The 18,625-nt window shown below is 44.1% G+C and overlaps 1 protein-coding gene across 1 annotated transcript in view; it reads right to left on the reverse strand.

The window, feature by feature from the left end:
• Window positions 1–1,030: 1,030 nt before the first annotated feature.
• LOC120057538 (erythropoietin-like) overlaps window positions 1,031–18,625 on the reverse strand; it is a 42,060-nt gene continuing 24,465 nt past the window's right edge. Inside the window, exons 2-5 of the mRNA XM_039006131.1 lie at window positions 5,341–5,503; window positions 5,056–5,142; window positions 1,867–2,031; window positions 1,031–1,186 (exon numbers count right to left, since the gene is read on the reverse strand). Coding sequence (XP_038862059.1) covers window positions 1,031–1,186; window positions 1,867–2,031; window positions 5,056–5,142; window positions 5,341–5,503 — 571 coding nt within the window. The remainder of the gene's footprint in view (window positions 1,187–1,866; window positions 2,032–5,055; window positions 5,143–5,340; window positions 5,504–18,625) is intronic.

An 18,625-nucleotide genomic window follows, 5' to 3' on the forward strand; every position in this document is an offset into this window, starting at 1 on the left:
TCTTCTTTGATTGGTGTTCTTTTGTTTAGTTTTTTGTGAAAATGACTAGGTCTATATACACATGAGATGATTTCACGATGATATTTTAAGAGCCATAGAGCCGGTTCTGTTCTTTGTATAACCAGGGCATAAGTAGGGCAGCGATGCCAAGGTCTATCCAGCAGAGGGCAGCAGAGTCCAGAACGGTCTCCACTAGGAACTGATCTCAGACTCAGTGCTCTGCTTGCTAGGCCAGAGAGCTGTGCGTGCTGCCTGGTGGTGAAATTACAATGCCTACTCTGACCCCAAAGACAGTGTAAGTCGGAGGGAGGGCCACACAGACAGTCTGAGTGCAGAGAGCACACAGTGAGAAGTGACTAATACATTGTCTGAATTATAACAGTACTGACAAGCATATTACATGAACACACAAACACTGACTACAGTATGTTAAACCTGAGCATCAATCATAAAATATGGTTCAAAGACTTCAAAGGACACACTCGTTTATGAAAATAGAGATTTATAACACAAAAGTTATACAAAAAGACATTTTAAGACAATGTATAAATAAAATGAAAAATCGAATCATTGGATTTAGGACTTTATATATCATCTTCTCATATGATCTGTACCCACTGGGCACAAACTGGTTGAATCAATGTTGTTTCCACGTCATTTCAATGAAATGAAGTTGAACCAACGTGGAATAGATGTTGAATTGACGTCTGTGCCTAGCGGGTACTGTCTGTAGCTTATTCCCGCTGCATGCATCAGAGCTCATTGTGGTACTGACAGGTAGTACTAGGAACCGATGAGGTCAATGAGTTGTAGAAGTGACGTTTTTTTCTCTCTCACTCGTTCATGGTTTCTCATCAGCTCCACCCACATCAACTGACTTTCCCACCAGTTTCTATCCAGTCAACAACAACCTTGTCTACACATTCCATACTTGGAAGTCCATTCAGAGATTTCAGCAGAAGTCCAATGACCTCATCCTCTCTCTAAAGAACGGTCCAATCACAGCCTCTGTCTTCAGGGAAAGCTCCAATCACGTGCTTTTCTGTTGACAGGCAGGTGCGTTGGTGAGCAGCAGGCGAACCTTCCCCCGTAGGAAGTTGGTGTGGACACGGAGGAGCTCGGATAGGGACGACACCTTCCTGGTCGCTGAGTCACCTACTGCTGGCACTTGAGAGAGAGACAGGTCCTGTTCAATGGATGAGAGGAAGGACAAGGGTTAACATACAAACCCTAAAAAGAAAGCACCACTCATCTGTTCTGTGGAAGGGGTTCTATTCCAGGTTTTCTTCCCGCCCCGCTACTCCATGCCAAAACGGTATGCAGCCAAATAGAAGCCACATTCTGTTCCCTTTCCATAACCCCCACTGCTATGTCTGGCCTGCTCAATGCCGTCTCAGTCACTGAACTGCCCTACCCTGAAAAGTTACTGGCTTCTGAGTGAGAAGCAAACAGAGCACAGCAGGCAGCTGGTGGCATGCTGAGGGGAGAGGAACTTCTGACTGTACCCATGGTCCATGATCTTTCCAAGAACTCCAATCTATAACTAGGCTCTCTGCTGTGGAGGAACAGTATGTGCACACTGAGACACATCCAATACAAAGGAACAGGAGTTTTTCCCTGGTCAATTGATCAGACCAGGAACATCTCCTGGTCTTACATAACAAACGGTTTACATCTTAGTAAACACTCTTACAGCAGTGAGTGCATACTTTTTCCATACCGGTCCCCCGTGGGAATCGAAACCACAACACTGGCATTACAAGCACCATGCTCTACCAACTGAGCCACACGGAACCCCTGTTCACACCACAGTCCCATCCACTGGTCATGCTGTAGACGAGACACTCACAGTCCTCAGTGAGTCACCTTGATGTGGAGGCTGCGCAGCACCTGGCCCAGGCTGTGGATATTGCTCTTGTTGTTGTCGATGAGGCTCTTTACGGCAGCACGGCTCACTGACTCCCTCACAGCACCCAGGGCCTGGCCAAACAGAGACAGCCCTGACTGGACCTCCAGAGCCTGCTCCTCAGTCTGGGAATACACACACAAATTACACATTACATAAACACATACGATAAAACAAAGCTCCCTGAATATGGCATTATACATTTGCCATATATAGCAAAGGAATCCATGCACATTTGGGCCAATGTATTCCAGTATTAATGGGTACACTGTACGGAAATAAATGTATTGGCAGAGAGAGCTCAATGGACTCAATGTAAGTTCATACAGGACTTTTCCTTTATTCAGATTACAACCTTTCACTTTTGGTCATTTGAAAATGAAATCATCTCCAAAATATTGCTTTTTTTAAAAACAAGCCGTAGAAAGCTGGTTGTAATTTCAGTTTAATCCACCGGAAAAAAACAACACAAATATTACAACAAATACTATGGTTCAACTCAAATATACAAATTGATTTTAAAAAGTGTTGGGCGACGAAATGTTTAAAAACGGTTTAATCTTTGATAATGATATCATAAAAATGAATGCTGGAGTTATGTCACACATGCAGCTAACAGAAATATATGGAAATGTCTGCTCTACCCAAAATTACATCCAACTAATTGTAGCATTACCGCAAAAATGGAAGAGGCAAGTGAAAGGGGGAAAAAGTAAGGAACTTGTCTGTCGGCCCTGCATTAAAGCCAAAAATAGGTTAAAGAAAATTATACCAGTTTAATTTAAGGACCAAAGAATTGACAGCTGTACCATACAGATTTAGAAATAGTTGTGAAGAGATTTTCAATGTACCGATTCCATGGCACGTGGTTTATGAACTGATACACAAAATGACACCGAATTCAAAACTTTGATTTTTTAAATTTAAATTATTATACACATTTCTTGCAATAGGGGGGCTACAACAATCCCAGCTTTGCAGATTTTGCTGCGAAGAGACAGAATCATTGAATCATTTGTTTTGGTACTGTCCATACGTAGCTTGTTTTTGGTTGCAGATTCAGAAATGGCTGAAGAATTGCAACATTTACCTGGAGCTAACTCTGCGAATAGCACTGCTGGGTGATTTGAAAAGTCATAGTCAATCGATCAATAATATAACAATTATTTTAGCAAAAAATTGTATATTTCATTTACAATCTGTAAAACTATGAGAATAGAAAGTTTCAGAATGTTTGTGAAAAATCACAGCACAGTTAAAAAATATATGGCAAATAGAACTAGATGGTGTTAAGAGGTAGATGGGAGGGTTTGAGGGTAGCTGAAGGATAAAAAAAATGATGAAATAGATAACTGTTGTAAAATACATTGTGTCCGTAAAATGAATATAGTATGTATAAGCTGGAAGTAGAAGCCTAATAAGTGTTGTTGTCCATTAGTTAACTCCAATTAGGGGATAGGGTGGTAGAATTAAGGGAAAATAATAAAGGAAAAAATAGATCTTTAAAAAATATATATATACAGTACCAGTCAAAACTTTGGCCACACCTACTCATTCAAGGGTTTTTCTTTATTTTTACTATTTTCTACATTTCTACATCAAAACTATGAAATAACACACATGGAATCATGTAGTAACCAAAAAGTATTTAACAAATCAAAATATATTTCAGATTTTAGATTCTTCAAAGTAGCCACCTTTTGCCTTGATGACAGCTTTGCACACTCTTGGCATAGTTTTAATGTCTTCACTATTAGTCTACAATGTAGAAAATAGTAAAAATAACAACAACTTTTGAATGGTACTGTATATATATTGACAATAATATATGGGGGATTGGAAATAATGCAGACAATTACATTGATAGAAGCCACAATCTATCAATATTAAAGCTGATCTACCTCCTAAATATAGTTCATACAGGACACACAAATGCGGTCATCAACACAGATCTGTCTGAACCAGAGCTCTTTCCATGACAGACTGACCAGGCTCTTTCCATGACAGACTGAGCAGGCTCTTTCCATGACAGACTGACCAGGCTCTTTCCATGACAGACTGACCAGGCTCTTTCCATGACAGACTGACCAGGCTCTTTCCATGACAGGCTGAGCAGGCTCTTTCCATGACAGATTGACCAGGCTCTTTCCATGACAGACTGACCAGGCTCTTTCCATGACAGACTGAACAGGCTCTTTTCATGACAGGCTGAGCAGGCTCTTTCCATGACAGACTGACCAGGCTCTTTCCATGACAGACTGACCAGGCTCTTTCCATGACAGGCTGAGCAGGCTCTTTCCATGACAGGCTGAGCAGGCTCTTTCCATGACAGGCTGAGCAGGCTCTTTCCATGACAGACTGAGCAGGCTCTTTCCATGACAGGCTGACCAGGCTCTTTCCATGACAGACTGAGCAGGCTCTTTCCATGACAGACTGACCAGGCTCTTTCCATGACAGGCTGAGCAGGCTCTTTCCATGACAGACTGACCAGGCTCTTTCCATGACAGACTGACCAGGCTCTTTCCATGACAGACTGACCAGGCTCTTTCCATGACAGACTGACCATGTGAAAGCTACGATCCCTTATTGATTTCAGATGAAGGGAGGAGTCAGGTTAAAGAAGGATTTTAAGCCTTGAGACAATTGAGATATGGATTGTGTATGTGTGCCATTCAGAGGGTGAATGGGCAAGACAAAAGATTGAACCGTAGACAACGTGTATGGCGTTGTGTGTGCGAGCGGTTTGCTGATGTCAATGTGAACCGTGTCCCATAGTGAAGGTGGGGTTACGGTATGGGCAGATTGAAGATTTGAGTTTCCACACTCAACAGTTTATCGTGTGTCTCAAGAATGGTCCACCACCCAAAATAGATCCAGTCAACTTGACACAACTGTGGGAAGCATTGGAGTCAACATGGGCCAGCATCCCTGTGAAACACTTTCGACATCTCGTAGAGTCCATACCATGACAAATTGAGGCTGTTCTGCAAAAGGAGTTGCAGCTCTTATTAGGAAGGTGTTCTTAATGTTTTGTTTACTCCGTGTAGAGAAACCAGAGGAAATGGGCCAAACGCTTCTCTCTATACTATATGGCCCTGGCTTGTGCTATTCATGTACAGTAGGTATTTAACTGATAGACAGGTACTCACATCCTTTGTCTCCAATACCACAAAGTCGACGTTGGTCAGTGGAACCACGAAGGTGCCTGTTACGCCACACCCTGCCTTGCAACCTCGCTGCGTGAGGGAAAGAAGGCAAGACAGATTGACAGTTAGAGCAAGATCAGACACACAAATAAAGATGAATTGTCTCCGTACATAATACACTGTAATAATATCCTCATCCATTTCACTTCTAATGTGACATTTTCCAGACATGTAAAAGTTGCCCAGGTCCATCTAGTGGTGGTTAGGCCCAGTCAGTCAGTGTCTCACCAGAGCGATCTCTGTGTCGCGGGCCTCCATGATGAAGCGGTCCAGAACGCGGGGGTCACAGATGGGCCTGACAGGAGAAGGGAGGCCTCGCCCTGCCCACTGGAGTACAGTCAGCAGTACCGCCACCAGCCCTGGGGGAACAACACACATCCTCAGGCAGACGCTGGAAATGGTGGCTGAGAGCAGATACAGACGGGCAGCAATTGCAGCTATACATAACAGACAGTCATACAACAGACCGTTATGTCAACCAGTTCCAGAGAACAGAGGATGTCAGCTAGCGAAATCCCTTAAGCAGATTTACTGGAAGTACTGTAGAGGAACTGACTGCCGACTGTTCGGCTGTCCAAACAGTTCTGCGTTTAGTTTAAGTGGTTTCTATTTTGCTTTCTAATGCAAGAACTCATTGGAAGGGTAGATTGTCCTGATAGTCCTACTGAAGTTGGGAGTGACAGGAGACATTGCATACTTTACGCACCATAGAGGTCGGTGCAGGTCTAGCTCCATTCCTCACCCATGGACTACATTAGCCCTAGTTCAAACACTGCTCTATCTCCGCATCAAACAAACAAATACGCCACTTTCACTTTGGAAGATCGGGGATGGAGTGCCGTCTGAAACCCCGTCGGCCTTATTATTTTTGGGGTGAGGGTATTGATATTGCAGATAGTTTGTACCTTCCATCAATGTTATTGGCTGCATCATTTCCAATCCCCCATATATATTTGTTGTAAACAGTTGAAGTCGGAAGTTTACATACACCTTAGCCAAATATATTTAAACTCGGTTTTCATTTGATCCTAGTAAAAATTCCCTGTCTTAGGTCAGTTAGGATCCCCACTTTATTTTAAGAATGTGAAATGTCAGAACAATAGTAGAGAGAATGATTTATTTCAGCTTTTATTTCTTTCATCTAATTCCCAGTTGGTCAGAAGTTTACATACACTCAATTATTTGATAGCATTGCCCTTTAAATTGTTTAACTTGGGTCAAACGTTTCAGGTAGCCTTCCACTAGCTTCCCACAATAAGTTGGGTGTATTTTGGCCCATTCCTCCTGACAGAGCTGGTGTAACTGAGTCAGGTTTGTAGGCCTCCTTGCTCGCACACGCTTTTTCATTTCTGCCCAAACATTTTCTATAGGATTGAGGTCAGGGCTTTGTGATGGCCACTCCAATACCTTGACTTTGTTGTCCTTAAGCCGTTTTGCCACAACTTTGGAAGTATGCTTGGGGTCATTGTCCATTTGGAAGATCCATTTGCGACCAAGCTTTAAGTCCTGACTGATGTCTTGAGATGTTGCTTCAATATATCCACATAATTTTCCTCCCTCATGATGCCATCTATTTTGTGAAGTGCACCAGTCCCTCCTGCAGCAAAGCACCCCCACAACATGATGCTGCCACCCCCATGCTTCACAGTTGGGATGGTGTTCTTCGGCTTGCAAGCCTCCCCCTTTATCCTCATAACATAACGATGGTCATTATGGCCAAACAGTTCTATTTTTGTTTCATCAGACCAGAGGACATTTCTCCAAAAAGTATGATCTTTGTCCCCATGTGCAGTTGCAAACAGTAGTCTAGCTTTTTTATGGTGGTTTTGGAGCAGTGGCATCTTCCTTGCTAAGCGGTCTTTCAGGTTATGTCGATATACGACTCATTTTACTGTGGATATAGATACTTTTGTACCTGTTTCCTTCAGCATCTTCACAAGGTCCTTTGCTGTTGTTCTGGGATTGATTTGCACTTTTCGCACCAAAGTATGTTCATCTCTAGCCTTGCTAAGCGGTCTTTCAGGTTATGTCGATATACGACTCATTTTACTGTGGATATAGATACTTTTGTACCTGTTTCCTTCAGCATCTTCACAAGGTCCTTTGCTGTTGTTCTGGGATTGATTTGCACTTTTCGCACCAAAGTATGTTCATCTCTAGGAGACAAAACGCGTCTCCTTCCTGAGCGGTATGACGGCTGTGTGGTCCCATGGTGTTTATACTTGCGTACTATTGTTTGTACAGATGAGCGTGGTACCTTCAGGCATTTGGAAATTGCTCCCAAGGATGAACCAGACTTGTGGAGGTTTACAATTTGTTTTCTGAGACTGAGGTTGATTTCTTTTGATTTTCCCATGATGTCATGCAAAGAGGCACTGAGTTTGAAGGTAGGCCCTGAAATACATCCACAGGTACACCTCCAATCGACTCAAATTATGTCAATTAGCCTATCAGAATATTCTAAAGCCATGACATAATTTCTGGAATGTTCCAAGCTGTTTAAAGGCACAGTCAACTTAGTGTATGTAACCAAAAAAGTGTTAATCAGATCAGAATATATTTTATATTTATAAAGTAACCACCCTTTGCCTTAGAATTCAAGGCACACGTAACCAGCAAGGCTACCACAGCATTCTGCAGCGATACGCCATCCCATCTGGTTTGTGATTAGTGGGACTATCATTTGACATGCAACTATCCATAGACAAGATCCCACAACGCACAAAGGGGAAATGGCTGCCTAAATAAGATCCCCAATCAGAGACAACGATAAACAGCTGCCTCTGATTGGGAACCATAACATGCCAACATAGACACACAAACACCTAGATGGCACACCCTAGTCACACCCCGACCCAACCAACATAGTGAATAAAAAGCTTCCAAACAGTGTCTCCAGCAATGCACCTCCACACCATCACACCTCCTCCTCCATGCTTCACGGTGGGAACCACACACGTGGAGATCATCCGTTCACCTATCTGCATCTCACAAAGACACGGAAGTTGGAACCAAAAATCAGAAATGTCCACCAGAGCTGTGGCCAGAGAATTGAATGTTCATTTCCCTACCATAAGCCGCTTCCAACATCGTTTTAGGGAATTTGGTAGTACGTCCAACCGGCCTCACAATGTATATGGCATTGAGTGGGCGAGCGGTTTCCTGATGTCAACGTTGTGAACAGAGTGCCCCATGGTGGCGGTGGGGTTATGGTATGGGCAGGCATAAGCTGCAGACAACGAAAACATTTCATTTTGTCGATGGCCCATTGTCGTGCCATTCATCCGCCACCTTCACCTCATGTTTCAGCATGATAATGCACGGCCCCATGTCGCAAGGATCTGTAAACAATTCATGGAAGCTGAAAATGTCCCAGTTCTTCCATGGCCTGCACACTCACTAGACATGTCACCCATTGAGCATGTTTGGGATGCTCTGGAACTACGTGTACGACAGCGTGTTCCAGTTGCCGTCAATATCCAGCAACTTCGCACAGCCATTGAAGAGGAGTGGGACAACATTCCACAGGCCACAATGAACAGCCTGATCAACGCAATGCGAAGGAAATGTGTCACGGTGCATGAGGCAAATGGTGGTGATACCAGATACTGACAGGTTTTCTGATCCAGACCCCTACCTTGTTTTTAAGGTATCTGTGACCAACAGATACAAATCTGTATTCCCAGTCATGTAAAATCCATAGATTAGGGCCTAATGAATTTATTTCAATTGACTGATTTCCTTATATGAACTATAACTCAGCAAAATCTTGGAAATTATTACATGTTGCGATAATATTTTTGTTCAATATATTTAACAAAGATTGATATTCAAAGTGTAACCAGTATGAAATGGCTAGCTAGTTAGCGTTGTGCGCTAGAAGCGTTTCAATAGATGACATCATATGTATACTTTTACATTGATGCTAACAGATAACTCACTTGGGCTCTGCCCAGCTGCTGAGGTGGCTGCGGAGAAGGAGGTCAAAGGGGGGTAAGTGTAACCGGTGTGAAATGGCTGGCTAGTTAGTGGTGTGTGCTAGTAGCGTTTCAGTTGATGACGTCACTCGCTATGAGAGCTTGAAGTAGTTGTTTCCCTTGCTCTGCAAGGGCTGTGGCTTTTGTGGATAGGTAACAATGCTTAGTGGGAGGCAGTTGTTGATGTGTTCAGATGATTGCCGGTTCGAGCCCAGGTTGGGGCAAAAGATGGATGGAAGCAAAACTGTTATGTGCGTAGCACACTGATGCCCTGGAACACGTTGCGAGTTCAGGTTGCGCACACATACCAATTGAGACACAAAAATATCATCTGAGGCGCATGCGCTTTACGATTCGCAGACCAGGCGGCATCAGGGTGCATAATCTGCAGGTGGAGGCTCCTGCCTCCTCCCGCCTGCCTTCCATATTTGAAGACATATATTTCCATTGCTAGAGCGGTCACTCGACTATCTTGTCAATATAATTGATCATCTTTGGTGCAGACAATATTGAAGGAATGTCATGATGGCTGTGTTCGAAAGGGTCCAAATTGTAATGTATAATGGGTAAATTGTGACTGACTGATCTACACATAATAATGAGTAGTTATTTATGATGCAAGGTTCTTTGTAGATCAGTCAGTCGGCCGTCGACTGCACTGTCGGCTGCAATGTTGAACAATCCCAATGTTTCTGTCTCTTAATTTGTCCTGTTGTAAAAAGTCTTAAAGATGCAGTCGGGATCTTAAGTACAACAAATACGTAACATATTGTACAAATTTGATTCGTAACATATCATATGAAATTGCAGAAATGTTTTAAATACTTAACATATTATACGAAATTGATGATGTAGTAGGCAATTGGATGACGAAGTACACAAAATACGGGGGCCCGTTTTGGCTTGTGATCACCACTTTCAAAACTACTGGTTGAAATTTTACAATAGTTCCAGAACATCACTTTCAAATTATGAGATAGCCACCATTGTTAACTAAATATTTGATGTAAGTGTTGACATTGCCAGGGCTGGGGCTTAGCTAGCAGCTAGCTACATTAGTGAACAATGGGGAAATGCTAGCTACTAGCTTTACCACCCTGTGTTAGTATGTTTTACTCACTTAAATAGTTAATGCTATGAGTCTGAAATGGGGAATTTAATTGTAATGCTTTGAATGTGAATCTTTGTTAAATCTATTCAAGAAAAAGTAAACCTATAAAACGTCAATAGTAGGATTCTTCAGCGAAGTCCTCAGCAATTGTTTAATATGCTTCATCTAGAAAATGTTCATGTTTCCTTTAGGCTTAAAATTTTGTGTTGTGTCTGTTTTTTTTTTTGATAAGTGAGGTATGTTTATATGAATGGAAAAATAGAAATGGCATTAATTCTAACATTGACCTTTAATGTTGGTGTTATAGATCAGAGTGGCAAACTGCACCGTTAATTACCATGATGTGCTTAGCTATAAATGCTTTATGAATGGGAAAATAGATGACATTACTTTGACTTCATAGAATTCATACATAGACCTTTCGTGTGTGCGTTATAGACCAGCATGACCAACTTGATTGTGATGTGGAGGGCTATAAATTAGTTACGAAATAGTTTTTACCCTCAACTACACGATTTGATCCGTAAAACGTGCCCTGGGGATTCAACCCTGAGGTGTTCTTCACGCACCATTGACCTTCAGTGAGAAGAAGTTAAGTCACTGGCCTATTCTGGCCACTGGCCTATTCTGGCCAGTGGGGGAAATGGAGCTGGTACAGGCCAGCTATATCAGCATAGTTTTCAAAACGTGGTTTAGCCTTTTGGCATATTCACTAACTGGTATGGCAGAAGCACAAGTTTGAGAACAGCCTAATGATGATCCGTTGTAATAGTGCATCTATTAAGATACCTAAATATGAGATATTGCATAGTATGCTATGAATGCGATATAGATATATTTAATTAACCTTTGGGACCTTCGTGAAATGCTTATAGATGTGTAATGCATGCGGTATGGATATGTAGTCCAAGTAAATCGTTCCCCATAACTTTTCTAATGTTTAAACCCTCAAAACTGGTGGTGCGATGCAAATAACCATACCATACGGATACCACCGAAGGCACCGTAGGCACGTCCCTCTGAAAATATAGGGTACTTTGGAAACCTTCAAGAATGCGTTTGGAACTTTGCGCACTAAAGTTCATGGATAGATATATTCTCCTGAATATGTTTGCCTCAGTTTTAAGCTATATCACCAACACAGTATGGTTATCAAATTAAGAATTGTTTCAATCGTGTGCTATAGATATCTTACCTGAAATGGAAGACATTCGCAAAATGGTCCAACATTTTTAGAATGCATTGCTAAACAAAGTAAATGTGTAATATACACAGTATAAAAAAAACACATCCGTGACCGAATTGCCTATTTTGTAGGCGTAAACTGCAGTAGCCTATATGAAATTCTCTCGAAATTCGTCTATGTTTTCTCCACCTGTATCCTTGTCCATTGTTCCGAGCGCAAAGAAATGCCGCGTGCGCACCGGAGCAAGTACCCGTCGCTGCAGCACATGTAACGAGGAGGGTTCGGCCCGTGCCGGCCCCGCCCACCAAAAGTTTTCATTGGTTGAGGCGTATTCCCATTCCAACACGCTCAACACAAAGTAGCCTGCGTGGTGATAAATCAGCACGTACTTGTAACAGATCATCTAAGTTAGCTGACTGTGCAATTATATGATTATAGGTTTACAGAGTCACGTCTAACAATAACAAATCAATGTTTTCTAATCTCATTTTGAGTTAATAATTTATCTTGCCTTTAAATACTTTTTATGAATGCTTATGGTGTTATAACTATTCACTTTTTTCACATGTTGAAATTTTTTGTTTATTTCGTTGCTATGGTCACCGCAGTTGTGGCGCATGAGTGAAGTCACCGAGGAAGCCAAGCCAGGGAAAAAACATATTACAACCGATGTGTTGTGATACTTGCGTTGTTTGCTCTATATAACCGGCTCGTTCATATGACTTGCCACGTGATATATAGGCACGAGGCCAAGACAATAAGAAAACACAGAATAGATGCAATGACTCTGTTACGCAGTGCACACTTTTAGTGTTTGTTGTCCTAGGCTACCTGGCTAAAATGCTTGATCGCTAGCCTAACTTCCTTTCATGGGAAACGATTAGCCAGCTACTTAAAACTTATTTGGGGTAGGGGGCAGCATTTTCACTTTTGTATAAATAGCGTGCCCAATTTCAACTTCCTTCTACTCATCCCCAGAATATAAGATATGCATATTATTAGTAGATTTGGATAAACACTCTGAAGTTTCTAAAACTGTTTGAATCATGTCTGTGAGCATAACAGAACTTATGTAGCAGGCAAAACCCCGAGGACAAACCATTCAGAATTTAAATTTTTTTGAGGTCACTGTCTTTTCAATGAATTTTCATTGGGACACCAGATTTCTAAGGGACTTGGTTGCAGTTCCTACCGCTTCCACTGGATGTCACCAGTCTTTGGAAATTGGTTGAGGTTATTCTTTTGTGTAATGAAGAAGTACGGCCATCGTAAAGGAGGGTCACTTGAAGTAAATTGTTTGAGAGAGGCACATTACCAAAAAAGTCGCGTCAGTTTGTTTTCTTTTTGTATTGAACACAGATCATCCCGTCTTCAAATTGATCGATTATTAACGTTTAAAAATACCTAACGTTGTATTACAAAAGTAGTTTGAAATGTTTTGGTAAAGTTTACATGTAACTTTTGATATATTTTGTAGTGACGTTGCGCAAGTTGGAAGCTGTGTTTTTCTGGATGAAACGCGCCAAATAAATTGACATTTTGGATATATATCGACGGAATTAATCGAACAAAAGGACCATTTTTTATGTTTATGGGACATATTGGAGTGCCAACAAAATAATTTCGTCAAAGGTAAGGCATGAATCATATTTTTATTTCTGCGTTTTGTGTCGTGCCTGCAGTGTTGAAATATGCTACTCTCTTTGTTTACTGTTGTGCTATCATCAGATAATAGCATCTTATGCTTTCGCCGAAAAGCCTTTTTGAAATCTGACATGTTGGCTGGATTCACAACGAGTGTAGCTTTAATTTGGTATCTTACATGTGTGATTTAATGAAAGTTTGATTTTTATATCATTTTATTTGAATATGGCGCTCTGTATTTTCCCTGGCTATTGGCCAGGTGGGACGATTGCGTCCCACCTACCCCAGAGAGGTTTAACATTTGCCTACTACGTCTAGCTACATATTGAACTTCAATTGTCTCAGGCCAGAGGCACAATGTATGAATTTATGGTTGGATCAGAATTAACATCATAATCATTGGCCAGTACGGATAATTAAGCAAAACCACAAGTCCAAATCCCTATCTCAGTCCATGGCTAATTTAGGAAAGGGACAATTTTAGCTAGTCACCTGAGGACGACAACAACACAACAAGATGACACAATTCACATGTTTTTTCTGTCAATGACATTTGTCTTGATGTGGTGTCATTGGTGTGAAGCCAAATATAAACTGGCTTCCCTTGACACTTTTTTTTGGTGTGCCAGGACCGTTCACAGTTTAGCTCACTCAGTTTAGCTCAAAGCTGTTTGGATATTATTGTATTTTTTTTTAAATATCAAGGGAGGCCAAATGCTCGCTGGCTCCCCTTGCATTCAATGCAAAGGGCAGCAACAACATCATACTCTTTTTGACCAGACAGCATCAGATAGATGGGCTACACATACAGAGACAGAGGGGCGCTGTTTCGCTTGCCCGAATGCTTTCTCCATTGAGATACATTCAGCCTCTTGCAAATGGAAGGAATTATGAAACCTCAGAGAGACAAAAGATAAATTATTTAGTATTGGTCATTTTTTCTTGGTAAATGTTTTGTGGAAGCCTGGCTTCCCTTGGCATCCATGAATACATGCCACTGGGTCACCGGGATCTGTTGTTCTCCATCTCGAGAAGGGTGCATTTGCGCCCAGCAATTCGGGGCGTTCCTGCATGTTGCCATTCCTACATTCCATCGGAACCCCTCTTTATACTACAATTGGTCCATTTTTAAGCTAGGACTCTGGTAGACAGGCGGGAAGCGGGGCGATCCAGTCAGAGTGTGAATTCAACTGTGACATTCGGGGGTCTTTTAAAAAAAAAGAAGTTATGGGCCTAATAACAAATACATAATTTAACGGTAAACGTATGACCTTTTTGGCATGAACACAACCAGTCATGATTGTCAAACAAATCACTTCAAAAAGTAGGTTACCTGTTATGCATGTTTGTCTACTCCAAAATAATTCCAGCATCCAAACTGCATGTATACTCGCACCATTTGATGAATGGAAATCAACATCTGTTTACAAAACACCAAAAAGTGAGTCTAATGACATTCGGTGATTGCCATTGATTACGTCTACGTTAATTGATGCATCATGCTGACAAATTGACCTTATTTGTAGCCTGAAAAGTCGGAACACCTGAAATGGGTCTGAAACTGTCCCTGGAAAAACGTGATGGTCACCCTAACACACAGTTAATTTACTTGTATAGGCTATTGTGCTTTACCATGAACGTCAAATAGACCTACCAGTAGCAAGTGATGTAGTGGTAAAAAAAAATAGTTGGGGAAACTCTGATTGCCGGTCGCGGTGAAAAAAGTAGCACTCTAAAACATTGAACTTAAACTCTGTACGATACCTGAATCTTGGAGATCTCAGAAAATCCACTGTAAGTGTTACTATACCAGCGTAACATTTCATTATGTTTCACCGTGAAAACTGTTTTCATGAGCACACAAAATAATGTAGGCCTGTGGCATTGCAAAATCAAATGCTTCTAACCAAAAGGGTCAACTATAGGCCTACTGTCATTAACGTATACTTGTTGGATGGATTGGATGCGTATTGGTGTCTAGCTATAGGCTAGTTGTCTACTGATATTGTCGATCATCATCAGCTGTTCCAGGGAAGACAACAAATATTGATAGAAAATAATAAAGCTAAATAAATGGGCTACTCTTCTGACCACAGACAGCAAGGAGAGCTCCAATACCCGTGCACACCTGAAAAACAAAGCAGTGAGTTCTCTGAACAGCTGACTGACGAAAGCAACGATGATGAATCAGCTGATACAGCTAATGCATTGGAATCAAGGCTATTTTTTTATCAAGGATGCATGGCAAACAAATGGCGGAAATGAGAAAGTACAAAGGAAAATCTATATGTTTAAACGTCGGACGGGGCGGGGCCACAGTGTCTCCCATCCCCTCCTGTCTCTGCCTCCAGTATTTATGCTGCAATAGTTTATGTGTCGGGTGGATAGGGTCAGTCTGTTATATCTGAAGTATTTCTCCTGTCTTATCCGGTGTCCTGTGTGAATTTAAGTATGCTCTCTCTAATTATCTCTCTCTTTCTTTCTTTCTTTCTTTCTTTCTTTCTTTCTTTCTTTCTTTCTTTCTTTCTTTCGGAGGAACTGAGCTCTAGGACCATGCCTCAGGACTACCTGGCCTGATGACTCCTTGCTGTCCCCAGTCCACCTGGTCATGCTGCTGCTCCAGTTCCAACTGTTCTGCCTGCGGCTATGGAACCCTGACCTGTTCACCGGATGTGCTACCTGTCCCAGACCTGCTGTTTTCAACTCTCTAGAGACAGCAGGAGCGGTAGAGATACTCTGAATGATTGGCTATGAAAAGCCAACTGACATTTACTCCTGAGGTGCTGACCTGTTGCACCCTCTACAACCACTGTGATTATTATTATTTGTCCCTGCTGGTCATCTATGAACATTTGAACATCTTGTCCATGTTATAATCTCCACCCGGCACAGCCAGAAGAGGACTGGCCACCCCTCATAGCCTGGTTCCTCTCTAGGTTTCTTCCTAGGGTCTGGCCTTTCTAGGGAGTTTTTCCTAGCCACCATGCTTCTACACCTGCATTCCTTGCTGTTTGGGGTTTTAGGCTGGGTTTCTGTACAGCACTTTGTGACATCAGCTGATGTAAGAAGGGCTTTATACAGTGGGGCAAAAAAGTATTTAGTCAGTGTAACGGTATTCCTCCTCCTCTACAACCGAAGAGGAGGAGTAGTGATTGAACCAAGGCGCAGCGGGTTGTGATGACAATTTTAATAAAACAAGACGGGAAAAACACGAAACGAAACCACTTGAAATAATTAACAAAACAAATGTAGACAAACCTGAACTATACGAACTTACATATAACACTAAGAACGCACGAACAGGGAAAATAGACTACACAAAAGGAACGATGTACAAACAAACCGAACAGTCCCGTATGGTGCGACAAACACTGAAACAGGAGACAACCACCCACAACGAACACTGTGAAACAACCTACCTAAATATGACTCTCAATTAGAGGAAACGCCAAACACCTGCCTCTAATTGAGAGCCATACCAGGCAACCCTTAAACCAACATAGAAACAGAAAACATAGAATGCCCACCCAAACTCACGTCCTGACCAACTAACACATACAACAAACTAACAGAAATAGGTCAGGAACGTGACATAACCCCCCCTTAAGGTGCGAACTCCGGGCGCACCAGCACAGAGGGTCTGGGTGGGCATCTGACCACGGTGGTGGCTCAGGCTCAGGACGAGGTCCCCACCCCACCATAGTCAATCCCAGCTTGCTAATCCCCCTCAGAATGACCACCCCTCTCTTCCACCCACCTAATATAGGCAACACAAAATAAAGGGACAGCTCCGGGACAAGGTAGCTCAGGACATAGAGGTAGGTGAGAATAGAGAGGTAGATAGAGAGGTAGCTCAGGATAGAGAGGTAGCTCAGAATAGAGGGGCAACTCCGGACTGAAAGGCAGCTCCGGACTGAGGGGCAGTTCTGGATTAATGGCCGCTCTGGGCTGAGGGGCAGCTCATGACTGGCTGACGGCTCTGGACGCTCATGGCTGGCTGACGGCTCTGGACGCTCATGGCTGGCTGACGGCTCTGGACGCTCATGGCTGGCTGACGGCTCTGGACGCTCATGGCTGGCTGACGGCTCTGGACGCTCATGGCTGGCTGACGGCTCTGGACGCTCATGGCTAGCTGGCGGCTCTGGACGCTCATGGCTGGCTGGCGGCTCTGGACGCTCATGGCTGGCTGGCGGCTCTGGCAGATCCTGTCTGGTTGGCGGCTCTGGCAGATCCTGTCTGGTTGGCGGCTCTGGCAGATCCTGTCTGGTTGGCGGCTCTGGCAGATCCTGACTGACGAATGGCTCTAGCGGCTCCTGACTGACTAACGGCTCTGACGGCTCGGGACAGACGGGCGGCTCTAATGGCTCGGGACAGACGGATGGCTCAGACGGCGCTGGGCAGACGGATGGCTCAGACGGCGCTGGGGAGACGGATGGCTCAGACGGCGCTGGGGAGACGGATGGCTCAGATGGCGCTGAGGAGACGGATGGCTCAGACGGCGCTGAGGAGACGGATGGCTCAGATGGCGCTGAGGAGACGGATGGCTCAGATGGCGCTGCGGAGACGGATGGCTCAGACTGATCCTGTCTAGCGGAAGGCTTTGGCTGCTCCTGTCTGGTGGAAGGCTCTAGCGGCTCCTGTCTGGCGGAAGGCTCTAGCGGCTCCAGTCTGGCGGAAGGCTCTGTAGGCTCATGGCAGACGGGCGGCTTTGCAGGCTCATGGCAGACGGGCGGCTTTGAAGGCTCAATACAGACGAGCAGTTCATGCGGCGCTTGGCAGACGGACAGTTCAGGCGCCGTTGGGCAGACGGCAGACTCTGGCCGGCTGAGACGCACTGTAGGCCTGGTGCGTGGTGCCGGAACTGGAGGCACCGGACTGGAGACACGGACTTCAAGCCTAGTGCGGGGAGCAGGGACAGGGCACACTGGACTCTCAAAGCGTACTATTTGCCTGGTGCGTGGTACCGGCACTGGTGGCACCGGGCTGAGTGCACGCACATCAGGACGAGTACGGGGAGAAGGAACAGTGTGTACAGGGCTCTGGAGACGCACAGGTGGCTTAGTGCGTGGTGCCGGAACTGGAGGCACTGGGCTGGAGACACGCACCATAGAGAGAGTGCGTGGAGGAGGAACAGGGCTCTGGAAACGCACTGGAAACCTGGTGCGTGGTGTAGGCACTGGTGGTACTGGGCTGGGGCGGGGAGGTAGTGCCGGAAATACCGGACCGTGCAAGCGTACTGGCTCCCTTGAGCATTTAGCCTGCCCAACCTTACCTGGTTGAATGCTCCCCGTCGCCCGACCAGTGCGGGGAGGTGGAATAACCCGCACCGGGCTATGTAGGCGAACCGGGGACACCATGCGTAAGGCTGGTGCCATGTAAGCCGGCCCGAGGAGACGTACTGGTGGCCAGATATGAAGGGCCGGCTTCATGACATTTGGCTCAATGCCCAATCTAGCCCTACCAGTGCGGGGAGGTGGAATAACCCGCACCGGGCTATGAACACGTACAGGAGACACCGTGCGCTCTACTGCGTAACACGGTGTCTGCCCGTACTCCCGCTCTCCACGGTTAGCCTGGGAAGTGGGCGCAGGTCTC

The sequence above is a fragment of the Salvelinus namaycush genome, chromosome 12 (assembly GCF_016432855.1).
Source record: "Salvelinus namaycush isolate Seneca chromosome 12, SaNama_1.0, whole genome shotgun sequence".
NCBI classification, from domain to species: domain Eukaryota; kingdom Metazoa; phylum Chordata; class Actinopteri; order Salmoniformes; family Salmonidae; genus Salvelinus; species Salvelinus namaycush.